We start from the raw sequence: 27734 nt of genomic DNA, 5'->3' as shown, positions 1-27734 counted from the left end.
TAGTGCATTGTTGCCATGGTAATGAAAACACTGATAAGTATAAATATAATTTAGCTAAATCGTTGTTACTAATATTGCTATTAATTTTATCTTCTCGTGTAATTTGTCTTTGTTGCAATTACAAAGAAAAGGGTCGAAGAATTTGGTGTGTGTTTTATCAAGGGTAATATCTTCAAAATATTGTAATATCAATTTCATTTTCATCTGTCTTTTTGTTAAACTGACAGTTTACAAGTCCGGCATTAACTCCGTCAGCCCGTATCATTAAGTCTTTGTGCGTCCCTTCTTCAACCACACGGCATTTATCTATAACTAGAATTCTGTCCGCTTTCTCAACAGTGCCTAGTTTATGTGCTATAATAACAACTGTTCGAAAAACGTTCTTGTTGTATATTAACTCTTGAATCTGAAATAAACAGAAAATTGTGTAGATTTTTATAAAATTAGCAGATAGTCTTTGAGGCAACTTATGCACATAATTCCGTACATTGCCGATCTGTTTGTTCGTGTAACGTGTCCAAAATTAATAAATGAGATTTGTCATCTTTGAAAAATATTATCCAGACGAAACCAATGTAACTTCTATACAGCTAATTGTGTGTTGTAGGCATGGGTCAGAAAACTTGTATCAATATTGTAAATTAGTTAATATCATATAAGACATCATCCGCTACATATTATTTAGGAATTTGCAATCTACTTTCGGTAATTGGAAACAATGTATAAAAATCTCAAACACATACGGCTTGTTCAGATTCAGCATCCAGAGCACTTGTGGCTTCGTCTAAAATCAGCACTTTTGGATTCCGTACAAGTGATCTAGCAATCGCCACTCGTTGTTTCTGACCCCCTGCAATTTTGTAGAAAAGTTCGGGTTAGATGTGTATGATGATAAGTAAACAAAAATATTTAATGTTATTGGTATCACCATAGAGTAAAATAGTAGTTTGAAAATACAACTGCATCTTAATTTATATTTATAGAGATATCCAATGCCGTTGGGTCTAATGCATACTTACTGGCTTGGTTGCCAGAAAATAGCACTCGGTATGTCAGTTTACATTCAATGGTTTTGTAATTACTTAGTTTCAAAATGTGGCCAATTTTTCAGTGCATAAAGATTAGCAATGTAGCAATGAGTCCTTTATTGTATCGATCTTAACGAAAAAGAACATTTAGATAGTTTTTAACAAACCAGATAACTGTAATCCTTTCTCTCCAGTCAAAGTTTCATACCCGTCGTGTAAACGTGATATGAAACTGTCACAGTTGGTCAATTTCGAGATTTCTCTTATTTTGTCGGTTGAACATTCGTTGTCTGTTAGGCCATACCGTATATTCTCTCCGATTGATCTGGCATATAGTATGGGTTCTTGTTCAACCAATGATACCTTTTAGAGAAGAAACTTTTCCTTCAGCTGGCAGACTAATAGGTCAGTTATATTACTAGAAATTTTACTATTTCCAACATATAGTTTTATTTCTTTTTTAAAGTCTTAATGAACGTATACTGTTTAGGAAAAATATCACTAAATTATAGCACTTCAGTCTGCATACCTATGTATTTACTTTTAATGACATTGCTAACTTTTATTTTAAGGGATGTTTGGGTATTCGACCTGAAACGTGTGTTTCAGCATAATTGGCCTGAGTCCCGTACCCTAATAATTCCGCGCGATTTCATTGTCGCAAAAATAAAACAAGAGTGCCAGACTGTCACAATATATGCCCCTCACAGCAAATTTCTTTACACTAGCACCTGTATTTGCAAATGGAATTTTAATTTTGTAAACACAATGATTTTTTTAGTAATTATTGTAATTCTTTTGTTTTTGTAAGTCCACACAAAAATCCTTACCAGGTACAGATAGGTCAAAAGACACCTCAAAATTGGATGTAACATGAATGTTGTACTACAGAAAAGTGGTCTCGATTTTTCCCTATGACAAGTAATGAAAAAGTTACAATATAAGCTATTTATAGTAACAACAAAGGGAGGTAATTCTAAAGGGACCTGCGCATGACACTCCATTTCATGTTGGTTTACAATTGTGCCAAGTTACATCAAAATCCTTCCATGCATGTAAAAGAAATGCTCCGGACAAAGTCATTCTTGTATCTGATTGTCATTTGGCCACTAAGTGTGACCTTGACCTTAGACCTAGGGACCTGGTTCTTGTGCATGGCACTCTGTCTCATGGTGATGAACATTTATGCCAAGTTAAATCAAAATCCCTCCATGCAGGAAGAAGAAATGCTCCGGACAAAGTTTTCATTCTTGTATCATTTGACCTCTAAGTGTGAGCTTGAACTTAGACCTAGGGACCTGGTTCTTGCCCATGACACTCCGACTCATGATGGTGAACAATTGTGCCAATTTGCATCAAAATCCCTCCGTGCATGAAGAAGATATGCTGCGGACAGTCATTCTTGAATTTGACCTTGACCTCTAAGTGTGACCTTGACCTTAGACCTAGGATCAGGTTCTTGCGCATGACACTGATGATGGTAAACAATTGTGCCAAGTTTCATCAAAATCCCTTCATGCATGAAGAAGATATGCTGCGGACAAAGTCTGTCGACGCCGCTCGCCAGCACCGCCCCGCCCGCCTGCCTGCAAGGTGCGTTCACATAATACGTCCCATTTTTCAAACGGACGTATAAAAACTAAAGTTCTTCCAAAGAAAGTAGTATGCTTAGTATGCTTATTTTTTACGTGTATTTTTAGCTCACCTGTCACATAGTGACAAGGTGAGCTTTTGTGATCATCCGTCGTCAGTCTGTCCGTCCGTGTGTCCGTGCGTCCGTCAACAATTTCTTGTCTGCACGATAGTGGTTTCATTTATGATTTTATTTTAACCAAACTTGCACACAACTTGTATCACCATAAGATCTCGGTTCCTTTCTTGAACTGGCCAGATCCCATTATGGGTTCCAGAGTTATGGCCCCTGAAAGGGCCGAAATTAGCTATTTTGACCTTGTCTGCACAATAGCAGCTTTATTTATAACTTGATTTTTACCAAACTGGCACACAACTTGTATCACCATACGATCTTGGTTCCTTTCTTGAACTGGCCAGATTCCAATATGGGTTCCAGAGTTATGGCCCCTGAAAGGGCCAGAATTAGCTATTTTGACCTTGTCTGCACAATAGTAGCTTCATTTATGATTTTATTTTAACCAAAGTTGCACACAACTTGTATCACCATAAGATCTTGGTACCTTTCTTCAACTGGCGAAATTCCATTATGGGTTCCAGAGTTATGGCCCCTGAAAGGGCCAGAATTAGCTATTTTGACCTTGTCTGCACAATAGCAGCTTCATTTATGATTTGAAATTAATCAAGCTTGCACAAAACTTGTGTCACCATAAGATCTCGGTTCCTTTTTTAAACCGGCCAGATCCCTTATTGGGTTCCAGAGTTATGGCCCCTGAAAGGGCCAAAATTAGCTATTTTAGCCTTGTCTACTCAATAGCAGCTTCATTTATGATTTGATTTTAACCAAACTTGCATACAACTTGTATTACCACAAGATCTTGGTTCCTTTCTTGAACTTGCCAGATTCCATCATGGGTTCCAGAGTTATGGTCCCTTAAAGGTCTAAAATTGGCTATTTTGGCTTTTGCAGCCATATAGATACTTCATTTATGGTTTTATTTGATACAAATTTCCAAAATATCTTCACAACAATAAATCTTGGATTCCATGACAAATCAGATCCAATCGTAGGTTCCAGAGATATTTTATATCTGATTACCTCCCCTGATTGTAATCAAAATGAATTTATATCAGTAAGTACTTATAGGACTTATTTGAAATTTCATTATTGTCATTAGTTGGACTGAGCCAATCAGGGTAGATAACTATGGACTGATTTTATGTCAAATTACCTCCCTTTATTAATCCCCCGCCGTGGCGGAGAGATTATAGGAATGGTCTGCGTCCGTCCGTCCTTCGGTCCGTCCGTTCTTCCGTCCGTCCTTCCGTCCGTAACAAATTCGTGTCCGGTCCATATCTCCTAAACCCCTTGAAGGATTTTCATGAAACTTGGGTCAAATGATCACCTCATCAAGACGATGTGCAGAACCCATGAGTCAGCCTTGTCGGTTCAAGGTCAAGGTCACAACTCGAGGTCAAAGGTTTGAGCCTGCCATTTTGTGTCCGCTCTATATCTCCTAAACCCCTTGAAGGAATTTTATAAAACTTGGGTCAAATGATCACCTCATCAAGGCGATGTGCAGAACCCATGAGTCAGCCATGCCGGCTCAAGGTCAAGGTCACAACTCAAGGTCAAAGGTTTGAGCCTTCCATTTTGTGTCCGCTCTATATCTCTTAAACCCCTTGAAGGAATTTTATAAAACTTGGGTCAAATGATCACCTCATCAAGACGATGTGCAGAACCCACGAGTCAGTCATGCCGGCTCAAGGTCAAGGTCACAACTTAGGGTCAAAGGTTTGAACCTTCCATTTTGTGTCCGCTCTATATCTCCCAAACCCCTTGAAGGATTTTCATCAAACTTGGGTCAAACGATCACCTCATCAAGGCGATGTGCAGAACTTATGAGTCAGCCATGTCAGCTCAAGGTCAAGGTCACAACTGAAGGTCAAAGGTTTGAGCCTTCCATTTCGTGTCCACTCTATATCTCCTAAACCTATAAAACCTGGGTCAAATGATTACCTCATCAAGACGATGTGCAGAAATTATGAGTCAACAATGCCAGCTCAAGGTCAAGATCACAACTAAGGGTCGAAGGTTTGAGCCTTCCATTTGGTGTCCACTCTGTATCTCCTTAACCCCTTGAAGGATTTTCATCAAACTTTGGTCAAATGATCACCTCATCAAGAACTCATGAGTCAGCCATGTCAACTCAAGGTCAAGGTCACAACTGGAGGTCAAAGGTTTCAGCTCTGTATCTCCTAAACCCCTTGAAGGATTTTCATGAAACTTTGGTCAAATGATCACCTCATCAAGACGTTGTGCAGAATTCATGAGTCAGCCGTGTCAGTTCAAGGTCAAGGTCACAGCTAAAATCAAAGGTTTTACCCTTTCACTATCCATAGCAGTGGCGGGGGATTTAGCTGTCTTTCAGACTGCCTTGTTTCAAATTAAAATGGGTATCTCCGTAACTAATGAAGATACTGATCTGAAATTTCATTTATATCAACAGATTTATTTGGCAGATCCTTTTTTTGTTCACTTACAATAATTTTTTTTTAATTACTTCCCTTTTACGTTACTATAAATAGCTTATTTTTACTAACTTTTTTATTACTGGCCGTAGGAAAAAACCGAGACCACTTTTCTGTGTTACAACATGGATGGTACCTCCAATGTTTAGGTGTATTTTGACATATGTGTACCTTGTAAGAATTTTATTTTCTTTTTGGTTAAATTTCTTCTCTTTGTTGTGTCTGTCCTTTGGACTTAGATATTTTTTCTGAGGACCTTCTTGTCCTCAAGTGCAATGATAACAGGTGAGCGATATAGGGCCATCATGGCCCTCTTGTTTAAATTTTCGCGTTAAATATTTTCTTTATCATTGTAGTGGTTATTCATCAAGCATAAACTATCATTTATTTCATGCTCTTCAGTGAAATACTGAAATTTATCAGTGAAATAAAATTGATATTTTAACTGTTTCAAACAGTGAAAATATCATTTTTGTGGGCAGCGAAGTGTGACCACAGATTTACCATACCACAAATTTACGGTCAAAAAGCTTATCCGAAACCGAAGAACAAGTAGTTCCATGTCCTCCATAAATTTTACGTAATTCAATTCTGTGTAACTTTCATAAAGCTTCTGAGATTCAACTTTATCAAAAAATGCATTGCTTAAAAACATATTTGTCGTAATTTATATTTTATAACAAAAACAACGCATATGAAAATGAGCATGCTTGCTTTGATCACATGACCAAAACAATTCTTCATCACGTGACCAAAATAAACTATAAATAACCTACACAATTAGCACAGTACTTCAGTACCATCCGCGTAGATCTAAAATCAGTATTTTACCAAGTTGCGTCTTTTGTAAACGTTTTAAATTAAAACTCTAGAAAAGTTAATCGAAATTTTATTATTACATCAACACCAAAGAGCTTGTTTTGGTCACATGATCAGAAAACATCTAACTAGCACGGCGTAAAAATTTGCACTCGTGTATTCGTCGAACTTCATAGCATAGAAATGGGTTTATGGAAAGATATATTGCATGAAATCAACAGAAGAGGTGTTATCTTATTTATTTTTAGCTCAGGTGAGTTTTTCTGATCGCTTGATGTCCGTCCTCTGTCGTCTGTCGTCTGTCAACATTTAGCTTGTGTATGCGATAGAGGCTGTATTTTCCAACTGATCTTCATGAAATTTGGTCAGAATGGTTACCTTGATGAAATCTAGGCCGAGTTCGAAAATGGGTCATCTCGGGTCAAAAACTAGGTCACTAGGTCAAATCAAAGAAAAACCTTCTGTATGCGATAGAGGCTGTTTCTTTCAATTAATCTTCATGAATATTGGTCAGAATGATTGCCTTGATGAAATCTAGGCCGAGGTCGAAAATGGGTCATCTCTGGTCAAAAACTAGGTCACAAGGTCAAATCAAAGAAAAACCTTGTGTATGCATTTGAGGCTGTATTTTTCAATTAATCTTCATGAATATTGGTCAGAATGATAACCTTGATGAAATCTAGGCCGAGTTCGAAAATGGGTCATCTCGGGTCAAAAACTAGGTCACTAGGTGAAATCGAAGAAAAACCTTGTGTATGCCTCGATAGAGGCTGTTTTTTTTTTCAATTAATCTTCATGAATATTGGTCAGAATGATAACCTTGATGAAATCTAGGCCGAGTTCGAAAATGGGTCATCTCGGGTCAAAAACTAGGTCAAATCAAAGAAAAACCTTGTGTATGCGATAGAGGCTGTATTTTTCAATTGATCTTCGTGAATATTGGTCAGAATGATAAACTTGATGAAGTCTAGGCCGAGTTCGAAAATGGGTCATCTCAGGTCAAAAACTAGGTCACTAGGTCAAATCAAAGAAAAACCTTGTGTATGCGATAGAGGCTGTATTTTTCAATTGATCTTCATGACATTTGGTCAGAATGATTGCATGGATGAAATCTAGGTCGAGTTTGATTATGGGTCATCTGAGGTCAAAAACTAGGTCACTAGGTCAAATTAAAGAAAAATCTTATGTATGCGATAGAGGCTGTATTTTTCAATTGATATTCATGAAATTTCCTCAAAATGATTGCCTTGATAAAAAAGCAGGTCACTAGGTTAAATCAAAGAAAACCCTTCTGTATGCGATAGATAGCTGTATTTTTAGCTCACCTGAGCACTGCTCAGGTGAGTTTTTCTGATCACTCGATGTCCGGCGTCTGTCTGTCGTCTGCCCGTCAACATTTAGCTTGTGTATGCGATAGAGGCTGTATTTTTCAACTGATCTTCATGAAATTTGGTCAGAATGATTACCTTGATGAAATCTAGGCCGAGTTCGAAAATGGGTCATCTCGGGTCAAAAACTAGGTCACTAGGTCAAATCGAAGAAAAACCTTGTGTATGCGATAGAGGCTGTATTTTTCAATTAATTTTCATGAATATTGGTCACAATGATAACCTTGATGAAATCTAGGCCGAGTTCGAAAATGGGTGATCTCGGGTTAAAAACTAGGTCACTAGGTCAAATCAAAGAAAAACCTTGTGTATACGATACAGGCAGTATTTTTCAATTGATCTTCACGAATTTTGGTCAGAATGATTGCATTGATGAAATCTAGGTCTAGTTTGATTATGGGTCATCTGAGGTCAAAAACTAGGTCACTAGGTCAAATTAAAGAAAAATCTTATGTATGCGATAGAGGCTGTATTTTTCAATTGATATTCATGAAATTTCCTCAAAATGATTGCCTTGATAAAATCTACGTTTAGTTTGATTATGGGTCATTGGACTCTAAAAGTAGGTCACTAGGTCAGATCAAAGAAAACCCTTTTGTATGCGATAGATAGCTGTATTTTTAGCTCACCTGAGCAATGCTCAGGTGAGTTTTTCTGATCACTCGATGTCCGGCGTCTGTCGTCTGTCCGTCAACATTTAGCTTGTGTATGCGATAGAGGCTGTATTTTTTAACTGATCTTCATGATATTTGGTCAGAATGATTACCTTGATGAAATCTAGGCCGAGTTCGAAAATGGGTCATCTCGGGTCAAAAACTAGGTCACTAGGTCAAATCAAAGAAAAACCTTGTGTATGCGATAGAGGCTGTATTTTTCAATTAATTTTCATGAATATTGGTCAGAATGATAACCTTGATGAAATCTAGTCCGAGTTTGAAAATGGGTGATCTCGGGTCAAAAACTAGGTCACTAGGTCAAATCAAAGAAAAACATTGTGTATACGATAGAGGCGGTATTTTTCAATTGATCTTCATGAATTTTGGTCAGAATGATTACCTTGATGAAATCTAGGCCGAGTTCGAAAATGGGTCATCTGGGGTCAAAAACTAGGTCACTAGGTCAAATCAAGGAAAAACCTGGTGTATGCGATAGAGGCTGTATTTTTCAATTGATCTTCATGAATTTTGGTCAGAATGATTACCTTGATGAAATTTAGACCAAGTTCGAAAATGGGTCATCAGGGGTCAAAAACTAGGTCACTAGGTCAAATCAAAGAAAACCTTTTGTATGCAATAGAGGCTGTATTTTTCCACTGATCTTCATGAAATTTAGCCAGAATGATTACCTTGATAAAATCTAGGCAGAGTTCGAAAATGGGTCATCTGGGGTCAAAAACTAGGTCACTAGGTCAAATCGAAGAAAAACCTTGTGTATGCAATAGAGGATGTATTTTTCAATTGATTTTCATGAAATTTGGTCAGAGTGATTGCCTTGATGAAATCCAGGTCGAGTTTGAATATGGGTTATCTGAGGTCAAAAACTAGGTCACTAGGTCAAATTAAAGAAAAATCTTGTGTATGCGATAGAGACTGTTTTTACAATTGATTTTTATGAAATTTGGTCAGGATGATTGCCTTAATAAAATCTAGGTCGAATTTGAATATGGGCCATCTGAGGTCAAAAACTAGGTCACTTGGTCAAATCAAAGAAAAAACTTGTGTATGTGATAGAGGCTGTATTTTTCAATTGATCTTCATGAATTTTGGTCAGAATGATTGCATTGATAAAATCTAGGTCGAGTTTGAACATGGGTCATCTAGGGTTAAAAACTAGGTCATATCTAAGAAAATGCTTGTTTTATCGCAAGAGACCAATTTTTTGGACCAATCTTAATGAAAATTGGTCAGAATATTTGTTTCCATGAAATCACTAGGTCAAACATGTTTTACACTGTTATGGTGTGTTTCTTAGGTGAGCGACATAGGGCCATCTTGGCCCTCTTGTTCAATTAATCTTCATGAAATTTGGTCAGAATGATTGTCTTGATGTAATCTAGGTCAAGTTCAATTATGGATCATCTGGGTCAAAAAGTAGGTCACTAGGTTAAAACAAAGAAAAATCTTGTGTATGCGATAGAGGCTGTATTTTTCAACTGATCTTCATGAAATTCTGTCAGAATGATAGCCTTGATGAAATCTAGGTCAAGTTCGAATATGGGTCATCTGGGTTTACAAACTAGGTCACTAAGTCAAATCAAGGAAAAACCGTGTGTATGCAGTAGGGACTGCATTTTACACTGGATTTCATAAAATTTGGTCAGAATGGTTGGCTTGATGAAATCTAGGTCAAGTTCGAATATGGGTAGTCTGGGGTCAAAAACTAGGTCAAATCAAAGAAAATACTTATTTATACTCAAGATTTTTTGCTCCAATTTTAATAATTGGTCAGAATATTTTTTTCCATGATATCATTAGGTCAAACATGTTTACACTGTTATGGTGTGTTTCTCAGGTGAGCGACCTAGGGCCATCTTGGCCCTCCTGTTCATAAAGAAAGATACGGTCTTTTTCATTATATTTACGTAAATGATTTTTATTTGCACGACTTAGGAAAATAATTGCATCCGCAACGGAGGGGGCGAAAAATTCGTACCTGTTTCCCGAAAATACGAACGTATACACTTCAGTTTGATTTCGTATTACATTCCGGCTGGTGTTTGCGATTGACATATCATTAAAGGGTATAATAATCCGAAAGAAACTTTAGTTTTAACAAGTTCGCCTTTTAATCGCCAGTAGATTTGCGGGGGTTTCGTCCCCAAATATTCACGTTCTGGCGTACGATTTCCTCTCGGATAGTTATACAATAGCGGCATTCGGAAGACTGCAATGAAATCATAAGAGACAATTCAAATTAAGTTAGAAAAAATTCAATTTTCAATTTTTGCATTTTTAACAATAAAATTCGTAAAAAGATCCTTAGAATGCAACCAAGAAGAATTCGGTTTGATCGAGTCTGCATTTCATGAGAGGTAATGAAATGTGCAACACCTCTTACGCCCCCTAGCACCGGCTTAAGCGGAACTCTATTACACATATGTTGAATGGACTGCATGATCACAAAGGACCAGAAAATATAACAACACTAAAACATGCATGTTTTCATGATTATGAGGCATATTATATTAATCTACAGCTGAAAAATGACTAAATGCAACCCGAAGATCATGATGTGTGCTGATATTGGAGACAGTATATAGTAGTCGTTTTGGTTGTTTTGAAATTGAATGAAACATTTAATTTCATTGTAAATATTCTCTTATGGTTGCTTTTAGATTAAGAACTATTCTGAAGTGTCTTATCTATGTAATTTATGTTTAATATACACGTATTCATAGCTTGCTTTTACCAAGATGAGATATCATTTGAAAATATATATATATATATATATATATATATATATATATATAAATCACCTGTCAATGTCACACGGGCCTGACATGGAAATTCGTTTCTGATCAGTAACTTGAGAACTGCTTGACCCAGAATGTTGAAACTTCATAGGATAATTGGACATGTAGAGTAGATGACCCCTATTGATTTTTTAATCACTTGATCAAAAGTTACAGGAACCAGAACTTCGAAAACAGTTTCCAACCAATAATTTTAGAATAATTTGACCAAGAACCTTCCATCACGATGATGGGAATTACAAAGTCGATGACCCTTAATGCTTCTGGGGTCACTTGACTTAAGGGAAAGGTCACAGAGGCATGAAGATGGAACAACTCTTTCTGGTTCAATAACTTGAGAAGCACTTGATCCAGACTGTTGAAACTTCATAGGATGATTAGACATGCAGAGTAGATGACCACTGTTGATTTTGGACTCACTCGATCAAAGATCAAGGTCACAGGGACCTGAATATGGAAAACGCTTTACTTGAGAACCACTTGACCCAGAACTTTGTAACTTCATAGGGTGATTAGATATGCCAAGTTGATGATCTCTATTGCAGCCTAGTATCTTTCGCTTCTATCCTCGGTTGATTTCCTGCCTATAACGACTATGCATTGGGGGACTAGGGAGACATGGGCATCTTCTAATTTGAAAATTAATTGCCCTCCTTAAAAGGAGGAGGGGTATATTGTAAAAAATAATGTCTGATGATGGATATTGGTCGGTCTGTAGACAAATCAGTTGCCAGATGATAGCTGGAGAAAGCCAGGGCCTAGTATTATGATACCGGGAAATTCGTCATGCCCAGCAAATGGCCCCTATTGATTTTGAGTTCCATAGGTCAAAGGTCAATATCACATTGACAATAGAACTTTTTAGCCGGAAAACTAGATTATGCTTTGGTCTAAGATCACATTTGAAACGGAGGTCATTTCAGTCTCAGTCTGGTAAATGACCTATGATTGTTGATTTAAGGTCAATACGTTAAATGTCCATTGGGCAGTGGCCAGATATTTTCTGTTCCTTGTCGGTTGCTTCATGCAAGTGTTCTACAAGATTTTTGTTATAACTAGAATCCCCAAACATCATAATTAATATTTTATAATTATCAACTAGAGTTGTCACAGGAGTGACGAATTATACCCCCACAATATGGCCTTGTCACAGAACTAAGCCAATGTCAAAGCTGAACTTGCTTGACCTTTGACCTACTGACCTCAAAATCAATAGAGGTCATCTGCTGGTCATGATCAACCTCCCTATGAAGTTTCATGATCCTCGGCCCAAGCGTTCTCAAGTTACTGTCAGGAAAAGGTTTAAATGACCTTTGACCTTTGGAACCCAAATAATTACGGGTCATCTGCTGGTCATGAACAACCTCCCTATTAAATTTCGTGATCCTAGTCCCAAGCGTTGTGAAGTTATTGTCTGAAAACCGTTTAAGTGTTCCGGGTCACTGTGACCTTGACTTGTGACCTGCTGACCTCAAAATCATTAGGGCTCATCTGCTGGTCATAACCAACCTCGCCATCAATTTTCATGATCCTAGGCCCAAATGTTCCCAAGTTATCACCCTGAAACCGTTTAACTGTCTTTTGTTATTGTGACCTTGACCTTTGACCTACAGACCCCAAAGTCAAACTTGACCTGTATTTCATGATGTTACGCCTGTGTACCAAAATATATGATCATAGGCCCAAGCGTTCTCAAGTTATCATCCGGAAACTGTTTAACTGTTCAGGGTCACTGTGACCTTGACCTTCGGCATATTGACACCAAATTCTAACTTGGCCAGTATTTTCTGATGTTACACCTGTATACCAAAACTTATTCAAATCAGTCAAGCCTTTCATGAGTTATCATCCGGAAACCACAAAAACCAACCGACCATCCGACCACCAAGCTCACTCCTATAACCCCCCCCCCCCCCTCCCCAAACTTCGTTTTGTGGGGGTATAATTAGTCCATGACCTTTGCTCACATTTATTGTTATTCCCCCTGTTCCAGTAAAAACTGAGTGTTTCCCAATGATTTGTTAAAAAATGCTTATAATTCAAAAAAGATTTTGAGCAAAATTAACTAAACCTCACAAAATTTTCAATAAGCACATGAGCTTTGCTCATATATTATTTTATCCCCTTTGACAGAGTAAAAAGCAAAGTTTTACACCTTGATTAGGGAAAGAAGGGTTGAAAATGCTCATAAATCAAAAGAAGTTTAACTAGGATCACCAACCTTAAGCTGTCAACCGCTTCCCACTTCAGTCCTCCTAGTGCTTTGATTATTTTTCACTGGTACGGAACTACACTTGAAGGCGAAAGAATATGAATTATAAATAATAGAAAATTCCATGCAAAATATACTTCAGTAAAGATCTAGATGTATAGGAATACTAACAGGATCATAAATATATACAATCTATCATAACGAGGTGTAGCAGAAATCAGGAAACGTAATAGAACTATTTACAGTTGTTCTATAAAGATATCCTGACGTCACGACATTATGACGTCATGATGCGATGCACGTGACGTTGCGCGGACAAACTGGATATAATTTGGTTAAAATCATTAAAAATACATAAAATAAATAGAAAATTTGTTTGTTTCAGTGTAAGATCGATATATATTTCACTCGTGAACACTATAATTTACATTTTCAAAATATTGCATTTATAGTGTTCACTCGGTGAAATATATTTCGATCTTTCACCAAAACAAACAAATATCCTCTATATATTTACTATGGTGTTAAATGTTAAATAATTTAAAGTTTCAAGTTTATGACGAATATTCTCAGTTTGCAAAACTATACAAATACATGAGACAGTTCATATACAAATAACTTTCAAATGTAATGGAAGGCCCCAAAAGTCTTACGTTTATTCCAGAAGACATGTAAAACTAAACAAGTTAACATTTCTTTCAAATGAATTTCATAAATCGTGCTAATATACGTATGCGTCACTTTAACTTAACCAGCCCGCTTAGCTCAATGGAGAGAACGCAAATCTACAGATCTAATGGGCGTGTGTTCGATCCTCGGACGAGGCGTGTCCGTGACGATTTGATAAAAAACATCGTGTTTGGAATCATTCGTCCTCCACCTTTGATTTATGTTAACTTAAAAATATGGTCATTAAAAAGCTGTGTTTTTACAAGATCTTGATGATAGGTCTAATCTCGACAATCAGCTTGCCGTAAGACAAAGGCAGAGATAAAAACGTGTGTTTTAATAGTAGGTGTTCGACTTAAACAAAGATTAGTTTGATTGACAGGTGGAAACTACTCAATGACCCTGGCAGTGCCTGCAACTGTCACGCTTTGTGACATTTTTTTAAATAACCTTTTTCCCGTAATAACTAAAACAAAGTACGCTTGAAACATAAATGGTTTAAAGTTTCACCCTTATTTATAAGAAAATGACACCACATCGGGGTATGCGCATACAAAGTACAAATAATAAATTATACAAATGGACTTGATTATATACAATAATTGATCATAAGACAATGTGATGCTGCCTACTGCAATCGCAGCCAAACCTAATTGTGTTTCTTGCCATCGGTAATATTGATAGAGAAATGAATTTAAATGTTTTTGCACTTTGTAAATTGACATAAAACAATAGTTTCAACAGTACTGGAAATGAAGTATCAATAAGAGTACATGCGTATACTCTTAAGCTCTAAATTAACTACCATCTAGCCGTCTGAGGCAGACTGCTTGGGCTTATCAATTAAGTTACAGCTAATATTATACTACATTCTAAATATAATATACAGAATATGGTGCATGATGGTGGTCCTTAGACATACTAGAAACTTTGAAATTCTAAATTCCAAAAGTGTGCGATGAAATTTCAGAGGTGAATCTGATGACACACTACCTTTTCCGCACCAGATCGTTTTTGTTGGGTTTTGTTTAACCACAAAAGTTTCAATACGCATTCATACTGAACTAAAACAGGTTTGCGTGTGTCCTAACATGTAAAACTTGATTTACCTGTTTGTGTAGAAAATGATGTTCATACAAATGTACAGGTGACCCGTCCAGAAGAACACGCCCGCCTGAAGGTTTATAAAAACATTCCAGCAAATTTACACATGATGTCTTTCCGCAACCATTTGGACCCACTAAAGCCACAATCTCTCCAGATTCCACTTTAAAACTGATTCCCTGAAAATTACAGATAAACGGTCGAAAATGCATACATACTATAACTTTACTAGTTCCCGTAAGAACAATTTTCAAAAATGCATGGACAGGCGAATTGTAATGATGTTTTCATAAATCATTGCCATTTATTTTTTACCAAATATGTGATGATCTTTAACGAATAATTTTCTGACTGCGCTTGTGCAACCTATTAGCAAAGCACATGCCTGTATATATAATTTTGACTGACTGGCTACCAAAAAGCATATTACTATTTCCTCTAAATTCTAGTACAGGTTAGAAATACCAAATTACACGGCACGTACATTAAGAACGTGTTCATTAGGCCTAGATGGATATGAAAATGACACATTGTCAAATTCTATTGTGCCAGCCAGATGTTCTCTCTGTAGACTTTCGTTTTGCTTCATCTTGGGTTTGCGCTCGATGTAACTATTTGAATGCAAGCACCTGTAGCCTTCAGTAAGCCGCTGTACACATTACTCATACTCTGTTGAATAAAATGTTACTATTAATGAATAATGAGAAATATAATGAAATAGGAGTCTCAGAGATCAGGGCCTGTTATAGACAAAGTCAGAACTTAAGATTAAGATGCTTCACACAAATCATTTTAAGTATATCGACTTTTCTTAGAATCTGAACCAAACAACAATAAGATAGATTTGTCCTAGTATGAAGTAATGTTAAAAGGATACAAGTTATATTCTATGAAATAAGTGTATTTTATAAGTTCATACTTAGGAGATAACTTTGGATGAAGCTTATAAGCATTTGTGAAACGAGGCCCGGTTTCTATTTCAGCATTTTATTTCGATTAATAAGATTGTGATATAACTATACAAGGGCTCTAAGATCAGTATTCTTATTTCAAGAGTTTAATTATCCATTATTAAGAATGTGGCAGTAAGTCTTATATCAGTCTTCTGATGCGAACAGTTTTATTCTCGATAATGTGAATGTGACATAAACCTACAAGTCTGATATCAGCCTTCTTATTTCAGAGTTTCATTCTTGATAATGAGAATGTGACATAAAAATACAAGTCTGATATCAGCCTTCTTATTATTTTTTCAGAGTTTTATTCTCGATAATGAGAATGTGACATAAACCTACAAGTCTGATATCAGCCTTCTTATTTCAGAGTTTCATTCTTGATAATGAGAATGTGACATAAAAATACAAGTCTGATATCAGCCTTCTTATTTCAGAGTTTTATTCTCGATAATGAGAATGTGACATAAACCTACAAGTCTGATATCAGCCTTCTTATTTCAGAGTTTCATTCTTGATAATGAGAATGTGACATAAAAATACAAGTCTGATATCAGCCTTCTTATTTCAGCAGTTTATTCCCGATAATGAGAATGTGACATAAAAATACAAGTCTGATATCAGCCTTCTTATTTCAGAGTTTTATTCTCGATAATGAGAATGTGACATAAACCTACAAGTCTGATATCAGCCTTCTTATTTCAGAGTTTCATTCTTGATAATGAGAATGTGACATAAAAATATCAGCCTTCTTATTTCAGAGTTTTATTCCCGATAATGAGAATGTGACATAAAAATACAAGTCTGATATCAGCCTTCTTATTTCAGAGTTTTATTCCCGATAATGAGAATGTGACATAAAAATACAAGTCTGATATCAGCCTTCTTATTTCAGAGTTTCATTCTTGATAATGAGAATGTGACATAAAAAATACAAGTCTGATACGAGCCTTTTTATTAATTTTTCAGAGTTTTATTCTCGATTATGAGAATGTGACATAAACATACAAGTCTGATATCAGCCTTCTTATTTCAGAGTTTTATTCTCGATAATGAGAATGTGACATAAACCTACAAGTCTGATATCAGCTTTCTTATTTCAGAGTTTCATTCTTGATAATGAGAATGTGACATAAAAATACAAGTCTGATATCAGCCTTCTTATTTCAGCAGTTTATTCCCGATAATGAGAATGTGACATAAAAATACAAGTCTGATATCAGCCTTCTTATTTCAGAGTTTTATTCTCGATAATGAGAATGTGACATAAACCTACAAGTCTGATATCAGCCTTCTTATTTCAGAGTTTCATTACTGATAATGAGAATGTGACATAAAAATATCAGCCTTCTTATTTCAGAGTTTTATTCCCGATAATGAGAGTGTGGCATAAAAATACAAGCCTGATATCAGCCTTCTTATTTCAGAGTTTTATTCCCGATAATGAGAATGTGACATAAAACTAGAAGTCTGATATCAGCCTTCTTATTTCAGAGTTTCATTCTTGATAATGAGAATGTGAAATAAAAATACAAGTCTGATATTAGCCTTATTATTTCAGAGTTTTATTCCCGATAATGAGAATGTGACATAACAAGAGCTGTCCATAAGACAGCCAAGCTCGACTATTCAAAATATTGTCCCAGAAGCAGGAAAATGTTACCCAAAAAGGTTAAATATCAAGAGTTAAGTTCAAAAGGGGACATAATTTGAACAAAATGCATATCAGATTTATGGGACTTGACCCAGTGAGGTTGGTAATTGATCTAGAAAAAGAAAAAATAAGTTTCAAATCTATATGCCTTTTAGTAATAGCTGTATGTACTTGCACGCAAAACTTTAACCAGTATTTTCTAAGTGCAAAAAGGGGAATAATTTGCTCAAATTACATGTCAGAGTTATGGGACTTGATCTAGTGAGGTTGGTAATTGATCTAGAAATAGAAAAGATAAGTTTCAAGTATATATGCCTTTTAGTAATAGGTGGATGTACTTGCATGCAAAACTTAAACCAGAATTATCTAATCCAAAAGGGGGCATAATTTGGCCAAACTGAAGGTCAGAGTTATGGGACTTGGTGCTATCAACTAGTTTTATAAATCCGAAGACATATGTGAAGTTTCAATTCCAGATCTGCATTAGTTTTGGAGATAGTAACTTGCATGTAAACTTTAACCAGAATTTTCTAAGTCCAAAAGGGGACATAATTTGGCCAAAATGAAGGTCAGAGTTATGGGACTTGGTGCTATCAACTAGTTTTATAACCCCGAAGACACATGTGAAGTTTCAATTCAATATCTGCATTAGTTTTGGAGATAGTAACTTGCATGTTAAACTTTAACCAGAATTTTCTAAGTCCAAAAGGGGGCATAATTTGCTCAAAATACATGTCAGAGTTATGGGACTTGACCCAGTGAAGTTGGTAATTGACCTAGAAAAATAAAAAAACAAGTTTCAAAGCTATATGCCTTTAATTGATGGCTGTATGTACTTGCATGCAAAAACTTAACCAAGGTGTGACGCCGACGCCGACGCCTACGCCAGGGTGAGTAGAATAGCTAGACTATTCTTCGAATAGTCGAGCTAAAAATACAAGTCTGATATCAGCCTTCTTATTTCAGAGTTTCATTCTTGATAATGAGAATGTGATATAAAAATACAAGTCTGATATCAGCCTTCGTATTTCAGCAGTTTTATTCCCGATAATGGAAATATGACATTAAATACAAGTCTGATATCAGCCTTCTTAATTCAGAGTTTCATTTTTGATAATGAGAATGTGACATAAAAATACAAGTCTGAGATCAGACTTATTATTTCAGCAGTTTTATCCTCGATAGAGAAAATGTGACAAAAACATACACGTCTTAGGTCAATATTCTTATTCCAGCAGTTTTATTCTATATAATGAGAATGTAACGAAAACATATAAGTTTGAAATCGGAATTTTTATTTCAAAAGTTACATTGTTCTTTGATAAGAAAGTGGCATCTCTCATAAAACTAACTCAGTCATTAATCAGTATTTAAATGCTAACATCAGTTACCTGCACCGAAGGAAAAAAGACAACTTCTTCATACAAATTTGTTACAAAACAATTATAGAGACAGTATCTAAAAAAATAGTTATAAGCTAAGGCTGGGTGCTCATATATAACATTTAACAACAGGGTCATGGACCTATTTGTAAATATTGATCCTCTGATCAATTTTCACAATGAGCTTTTACTGAAACTGATTACATTTTCGTGTATAAGAAATTTTGCTAAATGTAAACTTTAATGAAATCTAGTCTTTTATTTACCTGTTTTTAATTATATGACAAAATAAAATGTAAAGGTCCATGTGCTCTATCACGATTCGCCAAATATGAACTTCAGTGATAAATTTGCAGCTTTATTTATGTTATTATTTTTACTTTTTACATCAAAACATATCTATTGTCAAAACTGACCTGAAAAGTAACAGTAGCTATGACTGTTCAACACTCAATATACTGGATATGACAGATCTCTGGCAACATTTATGCTACCTGCATACCGGGTGCCAGTCATTATTCTATGTTTTCCAGATAAACGACATTACCCCGCCACTTCCGGTTAATCTGTCGTGCAGAACTACCTTAATCGGGAGAAATACATAACACTCTTTGTGCCTCCTAGCACAGGTTTGCTCGGCAGCACAGGTTTGCTCGGCAGCACAGGCTTCAACACAAATCGTGTGCAAGTAGATCTTGCATAAAATACGTTAACAAGCACAGATTAGATCTATAAATAAATGTAATTCATACCTTCACTTAAAACCTTCCTTGTAAAGGTTGTAATGATTATAATAAATACTCACAGTATGTTTTGAATACTACTCACTTTACTTTCTATGTTCAGTCTGGGAGATGATTTTATGTTAATGCAAGAATGAGTTATGTCTCTTATAATTTTTCAGTTTATATTTATATATCATTGCATCAAACTATATGAAAGTTCCTTCACTGACTCAAAAGTTATTGTCTTAAATCACAAAATGTGAAAAGGTAAGCCCGAAACGTTTGTTTGATAAAACAATAATAATTAATATGCATGCAGAGTTATGGTTCTACTGTTGTTACGTTTCGTTCTTTGTGAATGTGAAAAGTATGTACAATAAGAAAGGGGAAAAAATTATACAGTCAGTCAGATATAAGGGACTTTTTATTTCCACCATTTACTATTTACTGTGTAAATTCGCATTAAATCCCCTTCAGCTGGAGTCAAACTTGTTCCTTGACTGTTTAAAATTAAAACAAAATACATACTAGAATATTTCTGTAGGACAAAGGGTGTGCTGGTACATTTGTCACAAATAATGGGCAATAATTAAAATGTTTGCAGTCTTAATGGGGTATAGCCTCAATAAACATTTTATGAAAAGGATTCATTATTCTAGGCCCTATACTTTTTGAGCTATGAGCATCACAAACAAATAAACCCACTATTTTGGCTATTTCAAGGGTCATAACTCTACAATAAGAGCTAAGATTCTCAAGACGAATGCCAAGTGTGCAAGTTCACATCACGTTAAAGACTCCAGCAAGGTTTCCTGAATTTCCATCTAATACTTTTTGAGCTAGGCACATAATTAGGTCAAAAAGTACATATTTATACCATTTCAGGGGCCATAACTTTAAAAAAAAGGGGGATGGAGACAGCCAAAAAATTAGAGGTATGCTAATTTATATCATTATAAAGACTTATGCAAGTTTTCAAACATTTATATTAAATACGTCTTGAGCTAGGTGCGTCACAAGGTGCAAATGTACATTTTTGACTATTTCAGGGGCCATAACTCTAAAAATAGGGGGCAGACCCAAATGAAAAATAGGAGATGCGCAAGTTTATATCATGATTAAGACTCATGCAAGGTTTCATGAATCTATATCAAGTACTTTTTGAGCTAGGCGTGTCGCAAGGTGAAAATGTGCATTGTTTTACTATTTCAATGGCCATAACTCTGAAAATAGGGGGCGGACCCAAATGAACAAGAGCTGTCAGATGACAGCGCGCTCGACTATTCGACGAACTGATTGAAGAATGGGGTCAAAATATTTTTACAGATATTCAGACAAAAGAAAAAAATACATTAGACAAACAATATTCCTGTATTTGTGGATTTCGATAAGTCTTGCACTAAATGGCAATGTGTGAACCAATTTCAAAGAACAAAAAGGGCCATTATTCAGCCAAAGTAGTTGTCAGTGTTATGTACTCTTGCCTACAGATGGAAATCATGATGATAAACAAGTGTTCAAAGTTTAAAAGCCATATGTCAAATAGTTTTGACAAAACATGGACTTGTATGAAATCAGAACAAATTCCCAAGTCCAATAAGGGCAATAATTCAGCCAAAATATAAGACAGAGTTATGTACTCTTTCCTACAGATAGAGACTATTATACTGAACAAGTGATAAAAGTTTCAAAGCCATATGTCGAACACTTTACACAAAATATGAACTGGTACGAAAAACTTAACCAAGATTTCTAAGTCAAAAGGGGCCATAATTCAGCCAAAATCCTTGATGAAGTTATGTACTCTTGCCTTTAACTAGACATGCTGATGGTAAACAGGTGTTGAAAGTTTCAAAGCTTTATCTTCAAAGACTTTGTCAAAATATGAACTGTTATGAAAAACTTAACCCAGATTTCTAAGACAAAAAGGGCCATAATTCAGCCAAAACCCTTGATGGAGTTATGTGCTCTTGCCTATAACTGGACATGGTGATGGTAAACAAGTATTGAAAGTTTAAAAGCTTCATCTCAAAAGACTTTGTCAAAATTTGAACTGGTACGAAAAACTTAATCAAGATTTCTAAGTCGAAAGGGGCCATAATTCAGCCAAAATTCTTGACTAAGTTATGTCTCTTGCCTACAACTGGCCATGGTGATGGTAAACAAGTGTTGAAAGTTTCAAAGCTTTATCTCAAAAGACTTTGTCAAAATGTGGACTGGTACGAAAAACTTAGCCAAGATGTGACGCCGAACCCGTTGCTGACGCCGACACTGTGGTGTGTAGGATAGCTCTATTTATTCTTCAAATAATCGAGCTAAAAATAGGAGGTGCGCAAGTTCATATCATGATTAAGACTCATGCAAGGTTTCATGAATCTATATCAAATACTTCTTGAGTTAGGCATGTCACAAGGTGAAAATGTGCATTTTTGACTATTTCAGGGGCCATAACTCTGAAAATAGGGGGCGAAGCCAGATAAAAAAATAGGAGGTGCGCAAGTTCATATCATGATTAAGACTCATGCAAGGTTTCATGAATCTATATGAAATACTTTTTGAGCTAGGCATGTCACAAGGTGAAAGTGTGCATTTTTGACTATTTCAGGGGCCATAACTCTGAAAATAGGGGGCGGAGCCAGACGAAAAATAAGAGGTGCGCAATTCGTATCATGATAAAGACTCATGCAAGGTTTCATTTATTTATATCAAATACTTTTCGAGCTAGGCGCGTCACGAACTTCGGATGGACGGACGCACGGTTTCACGGACAAGACCAAATCTATATGCCCCCACCACTCATGGGGGGCACAAAAAGGAGGTGCGGGGGGGGGGCGTAACTGTCATTATCCAGGGCGAAGTTATGGAATGTCATTCCACTAATTATTAAAAATGTGAAACATTATTTTCAATCAGAACGGGAGAGAATTTCGTATAAACAGCAGACAAAGTTATGGGACTTTTTTTGTAAACGTTTTAATGAAATACCTACACAATGATTTTGCCAATACGTCATGTCCCTTTCTAGTCGAAAATAGGATTAATGTCAAATTAAAACACAAAATTTATATGGAACCAGACGTGTACAGAATTGCATCGGGATCTCAGGTTTGTGTGAAGTTTGAATCAAATGCATGTATTATGTTTCATAGGGGACGTGAGAGGTTCTGCACGTTCTATTACCCCTCACGAATAGACTCAATCAAACCGAGCCTGTTATTATTTTGTTTGGATGTATTCTATGCTTCCAAAGAATCTTTGTACAGATTTTATTACGGAAGGAAATCGCCCTTTTAGCACCATTTCAAAGTGCAAAAAGGGCGAAAATTTAGAAGCTTACATATGTACAGGTCTTATGAAACTTACAACCTGTTATGAAGTTTAATTCAATACATCCAATGCTTTAACTTTTTTAAACAAAGTCAGTAAATGTTACCACATTTTGCAAGTAAAAGGTGGGAAAACTGTCAAAATGAAAGGCAGTATAAAGTAACTTTACAGGAAAACTAACATTATGATCTTAAAGGCTCGTGTTTAGTTTCAGTCAAATGCCAAAGTAATTATGGTCATAAAATAACAGAAGATACTATTTAACCTGGGTATATTTATATCTTATATTTTTTTTCAGGTCCATGACAAGTTCCTTGGCAATAATGAACCCGAGAGACAGATTCCCTGATCTACCACTTCTGAGCAGTTTTGTTGCTTTTGATGCCACTAACTTCCCAGAGGACAGTGCCGACCTTGAACCACATGGAAATTGTGACATTGAGGTAAATGAATATTTTACATAGTCAAACTGAACAAAAAGTAGAAATGTCTTTACATTTTATTTCATGAGCATTTCATTAAAGACTCCTTCAATCCTGTCCTGTAACTGTTCTCTAAAACGTCTGTAACATACATACTCATATAGTTAAAGTCATTTGTTAATGTTTTAATATTTCAGACTGAGTGATCATCTCAGCCTTGAGAAGACAAAAGCACCGGAAGAGTGGAGACACCTTAAACATATGATAGCCAACTGTGAGTCCCTGCAGCAGAAGAAAGCCCATGAAATCATGGAGTTCATATGTAAAGATTTGTTAGAGTCATATCCACAGCTTGTAACCATTGCTACAGTTGGGCTTCTGGTTCCTGCATCCACTGCAGGTACTACACAACACTATTTTTTTTAAACTACAGTATAAAAAATAAATGAATGGTATCATTCAGTCAGAGATAACATTAATTCTTGTTTTAGCTCTACAACAAAATGTTTCTTGATTTGCTGTTGTTTGTTTCATTCTATTACTAGTAATGCCATTTTCCTTTTCTACTTTCAGACTGTGACAGAGGGTTTTCTTCACTGAAGAGAATAAAAACAACACATAGGTCAAGACTGATCAACACAACATTGAACTGTCTCTTATTAATTGCCATTCAAGGACCTAAGTTGGAAGACTTTCAATTTGAACATTCGGCAAGAGTTGTGGCATAAGGAGAAGCCAAGAAGATATGTGATATAAACTTTATTGCTTTACAAATAACTGTGAACTGTGACAGTGAGATGAAAGTGATGTGATGAAAGTTATTTATTATATACTGTATGTGATTACTATACACAGTAGTAATATGATCAGCATAATGACAAATTTGTGTATAATAAAAATTATATGAACCGCAGAAGTACACGTATAAGTTAACAAAAACAAAGTTTGATATAACACATTTGTAGATTGTATAACTGCTTATAATTAAACGTGATAAAGACACAAATGTTACACTTAAAAGTATGTGGTTAAACTTGCTAAAAAGTCAACCCTCTTAAGCCCCTCACACACCAGTTTGGCTACCGCGCGCTTCCAGCTATCCCTTTTTTTCTGGGGAGAACCCTGAATGGGTTGCAGAAATATGGAAAGAAATGTCAATTTGTGGACATTTTCAAAGTGAAAAAGTGAAATAATAATGTGGAAACTGACGGCTAAGTTATTGGACTTTAAATGTGAACTTGTCCTAGCCAAAAGATCTAATAACATTTGCATATTCCATATATGGAACGGGATGATACTGGACAGTAACGGACGGGACAAAGCAATAAATAATATCTAGAAGTCATGGTGTATTAATTTATACCCAAACACTACAATTGTGTCTTTCTGCTCTATCTAATCTTTCGATCTTCTCCAAATCTTTCGATAGGCAAATGCATTTACAATATTTATTTTGCTTTTTCCTTATACCACTGTCACAATCGGTCATACTGAACATTTATTTATAAAATACTAGTATTTGTCATACACAATAACTTTGTAATACTGGTAGTATGATATGCTTTTAAAGTTTCTGGCAGATTTATAATTCATCTTCAAATGCAGTTAAAAGACTAACCGATAAGCTACTTCTTAGAAGTTTTTTCCGTACTGTCTTCTTACCTTTTGATATTGACAAACTTACGTTTAAGGACTTTCCCAACTGAAGTTGGTACAGAACAAATGCTAGAAAAATTCCTCCCGTTAGTTCGTCTTCCTCCATATTGTAACGCCCATAAACCAGAGTTGCTACTCTCATCACAAGATCAATGAGCTAAAAGGGAAAAAGCACATTCATGTCAAGTCGGTCTCGATGCCGCATTCATGCATATTTATGAGTCTTCATGCATATGAATGAGTCTAAGAAGCATTACAGAAGAGAAATGTACGGTAAGGTTCTGCTCATGTCTCCTTCTACGAAGAGATAATTTTTCAGACTGAGTGTACCTCCATTTTGATATTAACTACGGAATTACTTTCAAAAGTATTACAATAGCTTTTACATCGACTGAACAGAAAGTTCTTTCTTGGCCTCAAAAGAGCATTAATGTGTGGTTGCTATCATCATAATTTAGTAACTGAAACAGACGAATACTTACTATATTAAATGCATTATATGATGCGTAAGCGAATGCTTGTTTCTTGTACATTTTGTAAGATGTACCTAGCTGCTTTGCATATCTCTCTATTTCGCCGTCCTCATTTGCAAAACTTCGGACTGTTCGCATAGTTGAAAAAACTTCTGCCGCGACGTTGTTAGCATCAGCCAGACTAGTTTGTACTTGGTATGAAATATGCTGTAAATAATCATTACAAACAAGAGATATATGTATGACGGTTAAGATTGTACAACAACGTATGTATATGAGCATCCGTCTTGTACCGTCGGGGGTGACTTTTTTTAAAGTAAGTATTGTGGTTTATCTCATGTAGTTTTGTTGAGACGTTATACAGTGGTGATGTAATTTTACATTAAAGGTATATTCGATCCAAATATAACACTAATCATTAAAACATTGATCAACATTTTCAGTATTCGAAGTAAACACACTAAAGATAAAATATTTAAGTGAACGATGGTCAATCGATATCTTTAAAGGCTGAAAAAATAATCTGTACAAATGATACATCTGTATCAGAGTTTCTAAAACGGGAGACTATTACATATCATTAATACACAAAAGTCACAAATTTATAGCAATAATTCCTAAAGTCCACAAACATGTCAACATTCTTTCTGACCTATGATGCTGCCAAAACAATTTATGCGGATAAGCCTTTCCTACCTTGTGGAATATCAATGCAATATTTAAGGTTGGTAATCAGATTGCGGTCAGCTAATCAATTACATTTGTACTCAGAGCCAGTGTTGTTATATTTTCTGGTCCTTTAGGAATCATGAGTCCATTCAATATCTATGTAATTGAATTCCGCTTAAGCGGTGCTTGGAGGCGTGCGGGGTGTCGCACTTTCAATTATCTCGCGTGTACAGACTCGAGTCTACTATTATTTTGACTGGTTCCAAGAGATCTTTATACAAATTTCATTAAATGAGCTCTTTATATATGTCAGAATTTCTTAAATTTGATTTTCCTATTATAGTTCCCGAACAAAGGTAGTGTGGTTTTAGCATACAATGTAAGTATAAATTTAATAAACATACATTACCAAAGGAATGATATGAATATAAGAACCACAGCATATATCTGTTAAAGATTTACAATAAAAATACATAATATTTTGCTGAAATTCATTAAAAATGAAATGCATGTGTGCAAGATTATTATTGCCACCATTTATCTACTTTGCCGGTGCTAGGGGGCATGAGAGGTGTTGCATATTTCATTACCTTTCATGAACGGACTCGTCAAACCGAGTCTGCTATTATTCTTTTTGGTTGCATTCTTTGCTTCCAAAGGATCTTTTTACAGATTTTATTGGTTACGCAATCAACATAGATTTGAAATAAATGTATTCGAATGCTACACACAAAATGTCATAAAATGATAAAACATCTTTTTTAAAGGGAAATAAATCTATGTAATGCGTCTTAATCTCTACCAGAAGATACGATGACTGAAAAATGTCATAAGTGTGCGTAAATCTGACTGACCATCTTTAATGTACATTTTTTATTGAAAACGAGTATATGAAGAAATGTAAAACATTCATGAAAAGATACCATGTAAAACTTTCCATAAATTGTAGAGACGATGACTGTAATTGGGAGACAAGCAAATATCACAACCGATAATCGCCATGATAACCGAACCATGAAGAAAACAACGGTAACCAGTTTAACTAAGTGACGAAGGAAGTTAATGACGTTGCTCTGTAAAGCTGTGCTCATGGTTGCAGTGTCTGTAGTGAGTCTTGAAGTAATTACACCTGTTAAAGAATCAAATTTAATGAACAGTTGAATTCCATTTACACAATCATATACTGTTTTAACACCTTTACATCTCATTACACACTTCTATTTTACGTTTACTTATCTTTAACATATAATATAAAATTTTGAGTTTAGTTTATCATCTCAATTTTTTTCATTTTTGCTATTTTTGCAAGTATTAAATATAAAATATATACAAGGATACAGCTGTTACAAATGTGTTTCTTAATGTAACAGGTAGGGATTTCTGAATTCAACTTTCATTTGCAGAGAAATTGCATGCTAGGCTATACAGTCTATGCGAGAAAGATAATATATATTTACCTATTCTACCTGTATCGAAGAACGCCAGTTCTTGTTTCATCAAAGAGGCAAACAATGCGTTTCTTACTCTAATATTGAGTCGTCTGTTAGCAACGAAAAGTGTATATCTTGAAAGTCCTGTGCATATTGCGCTTTATTAAAAAGAAAAGAGCGATATTTT

The 27734-nt window shown here is 35.6% G+C and overlaps 1 protein-coding gene across 1 annotated transcript; it reads right to left on the bottom strand.

The window, feature by feature from the left end:
- Positions 1-172: 172 nt before the first annotated feature.
- On the bottom strand, positions 173-27325 carry LOC123533140 (ABC-type oligopeptide transporter ABCB9-like). Its single transcript, XM_053520461.1, has 8 exons — positions 27041-27325; positions 25458-25655; positions 25004-25132; positions 15341-15505; positions 14862-15035; positions 1196-1391; positions 744-850; positions 173-406 (listed from the first exon to the last, which is right to left on the bottom strand). The coding sequence occupies exons 1-8, from the start codon at positions 27323-27325 to the stop codon at positions 173-175; spliced, it is 1488 nt and encodes a 495-aa protein (XP_053376436.1).
- Positions 27326-27734: the final 409 nt, after the last annotated feature.

The sequence above is a fragment of the Mercenaria mercenaria genome, chromosome 12 (genome assembly GCF_021730395.1).
Source record: "Mercenaria mercenaria strain notata chromosome 12, MADL_Memer_1, whole genome shotgun sequence".
In the NCBI taxonomy this organism is placed as follows: Eukaryota; Metazoa; Mollusca; class Bivalvia; order Venerida; family Veneridae; genus Mercenaria; species Mercenaria mercenaria.
Note: the sequence above shows the minus strand (reverse complement) of the source record. Positions and strands in the feature narration are given on the sequence as shown.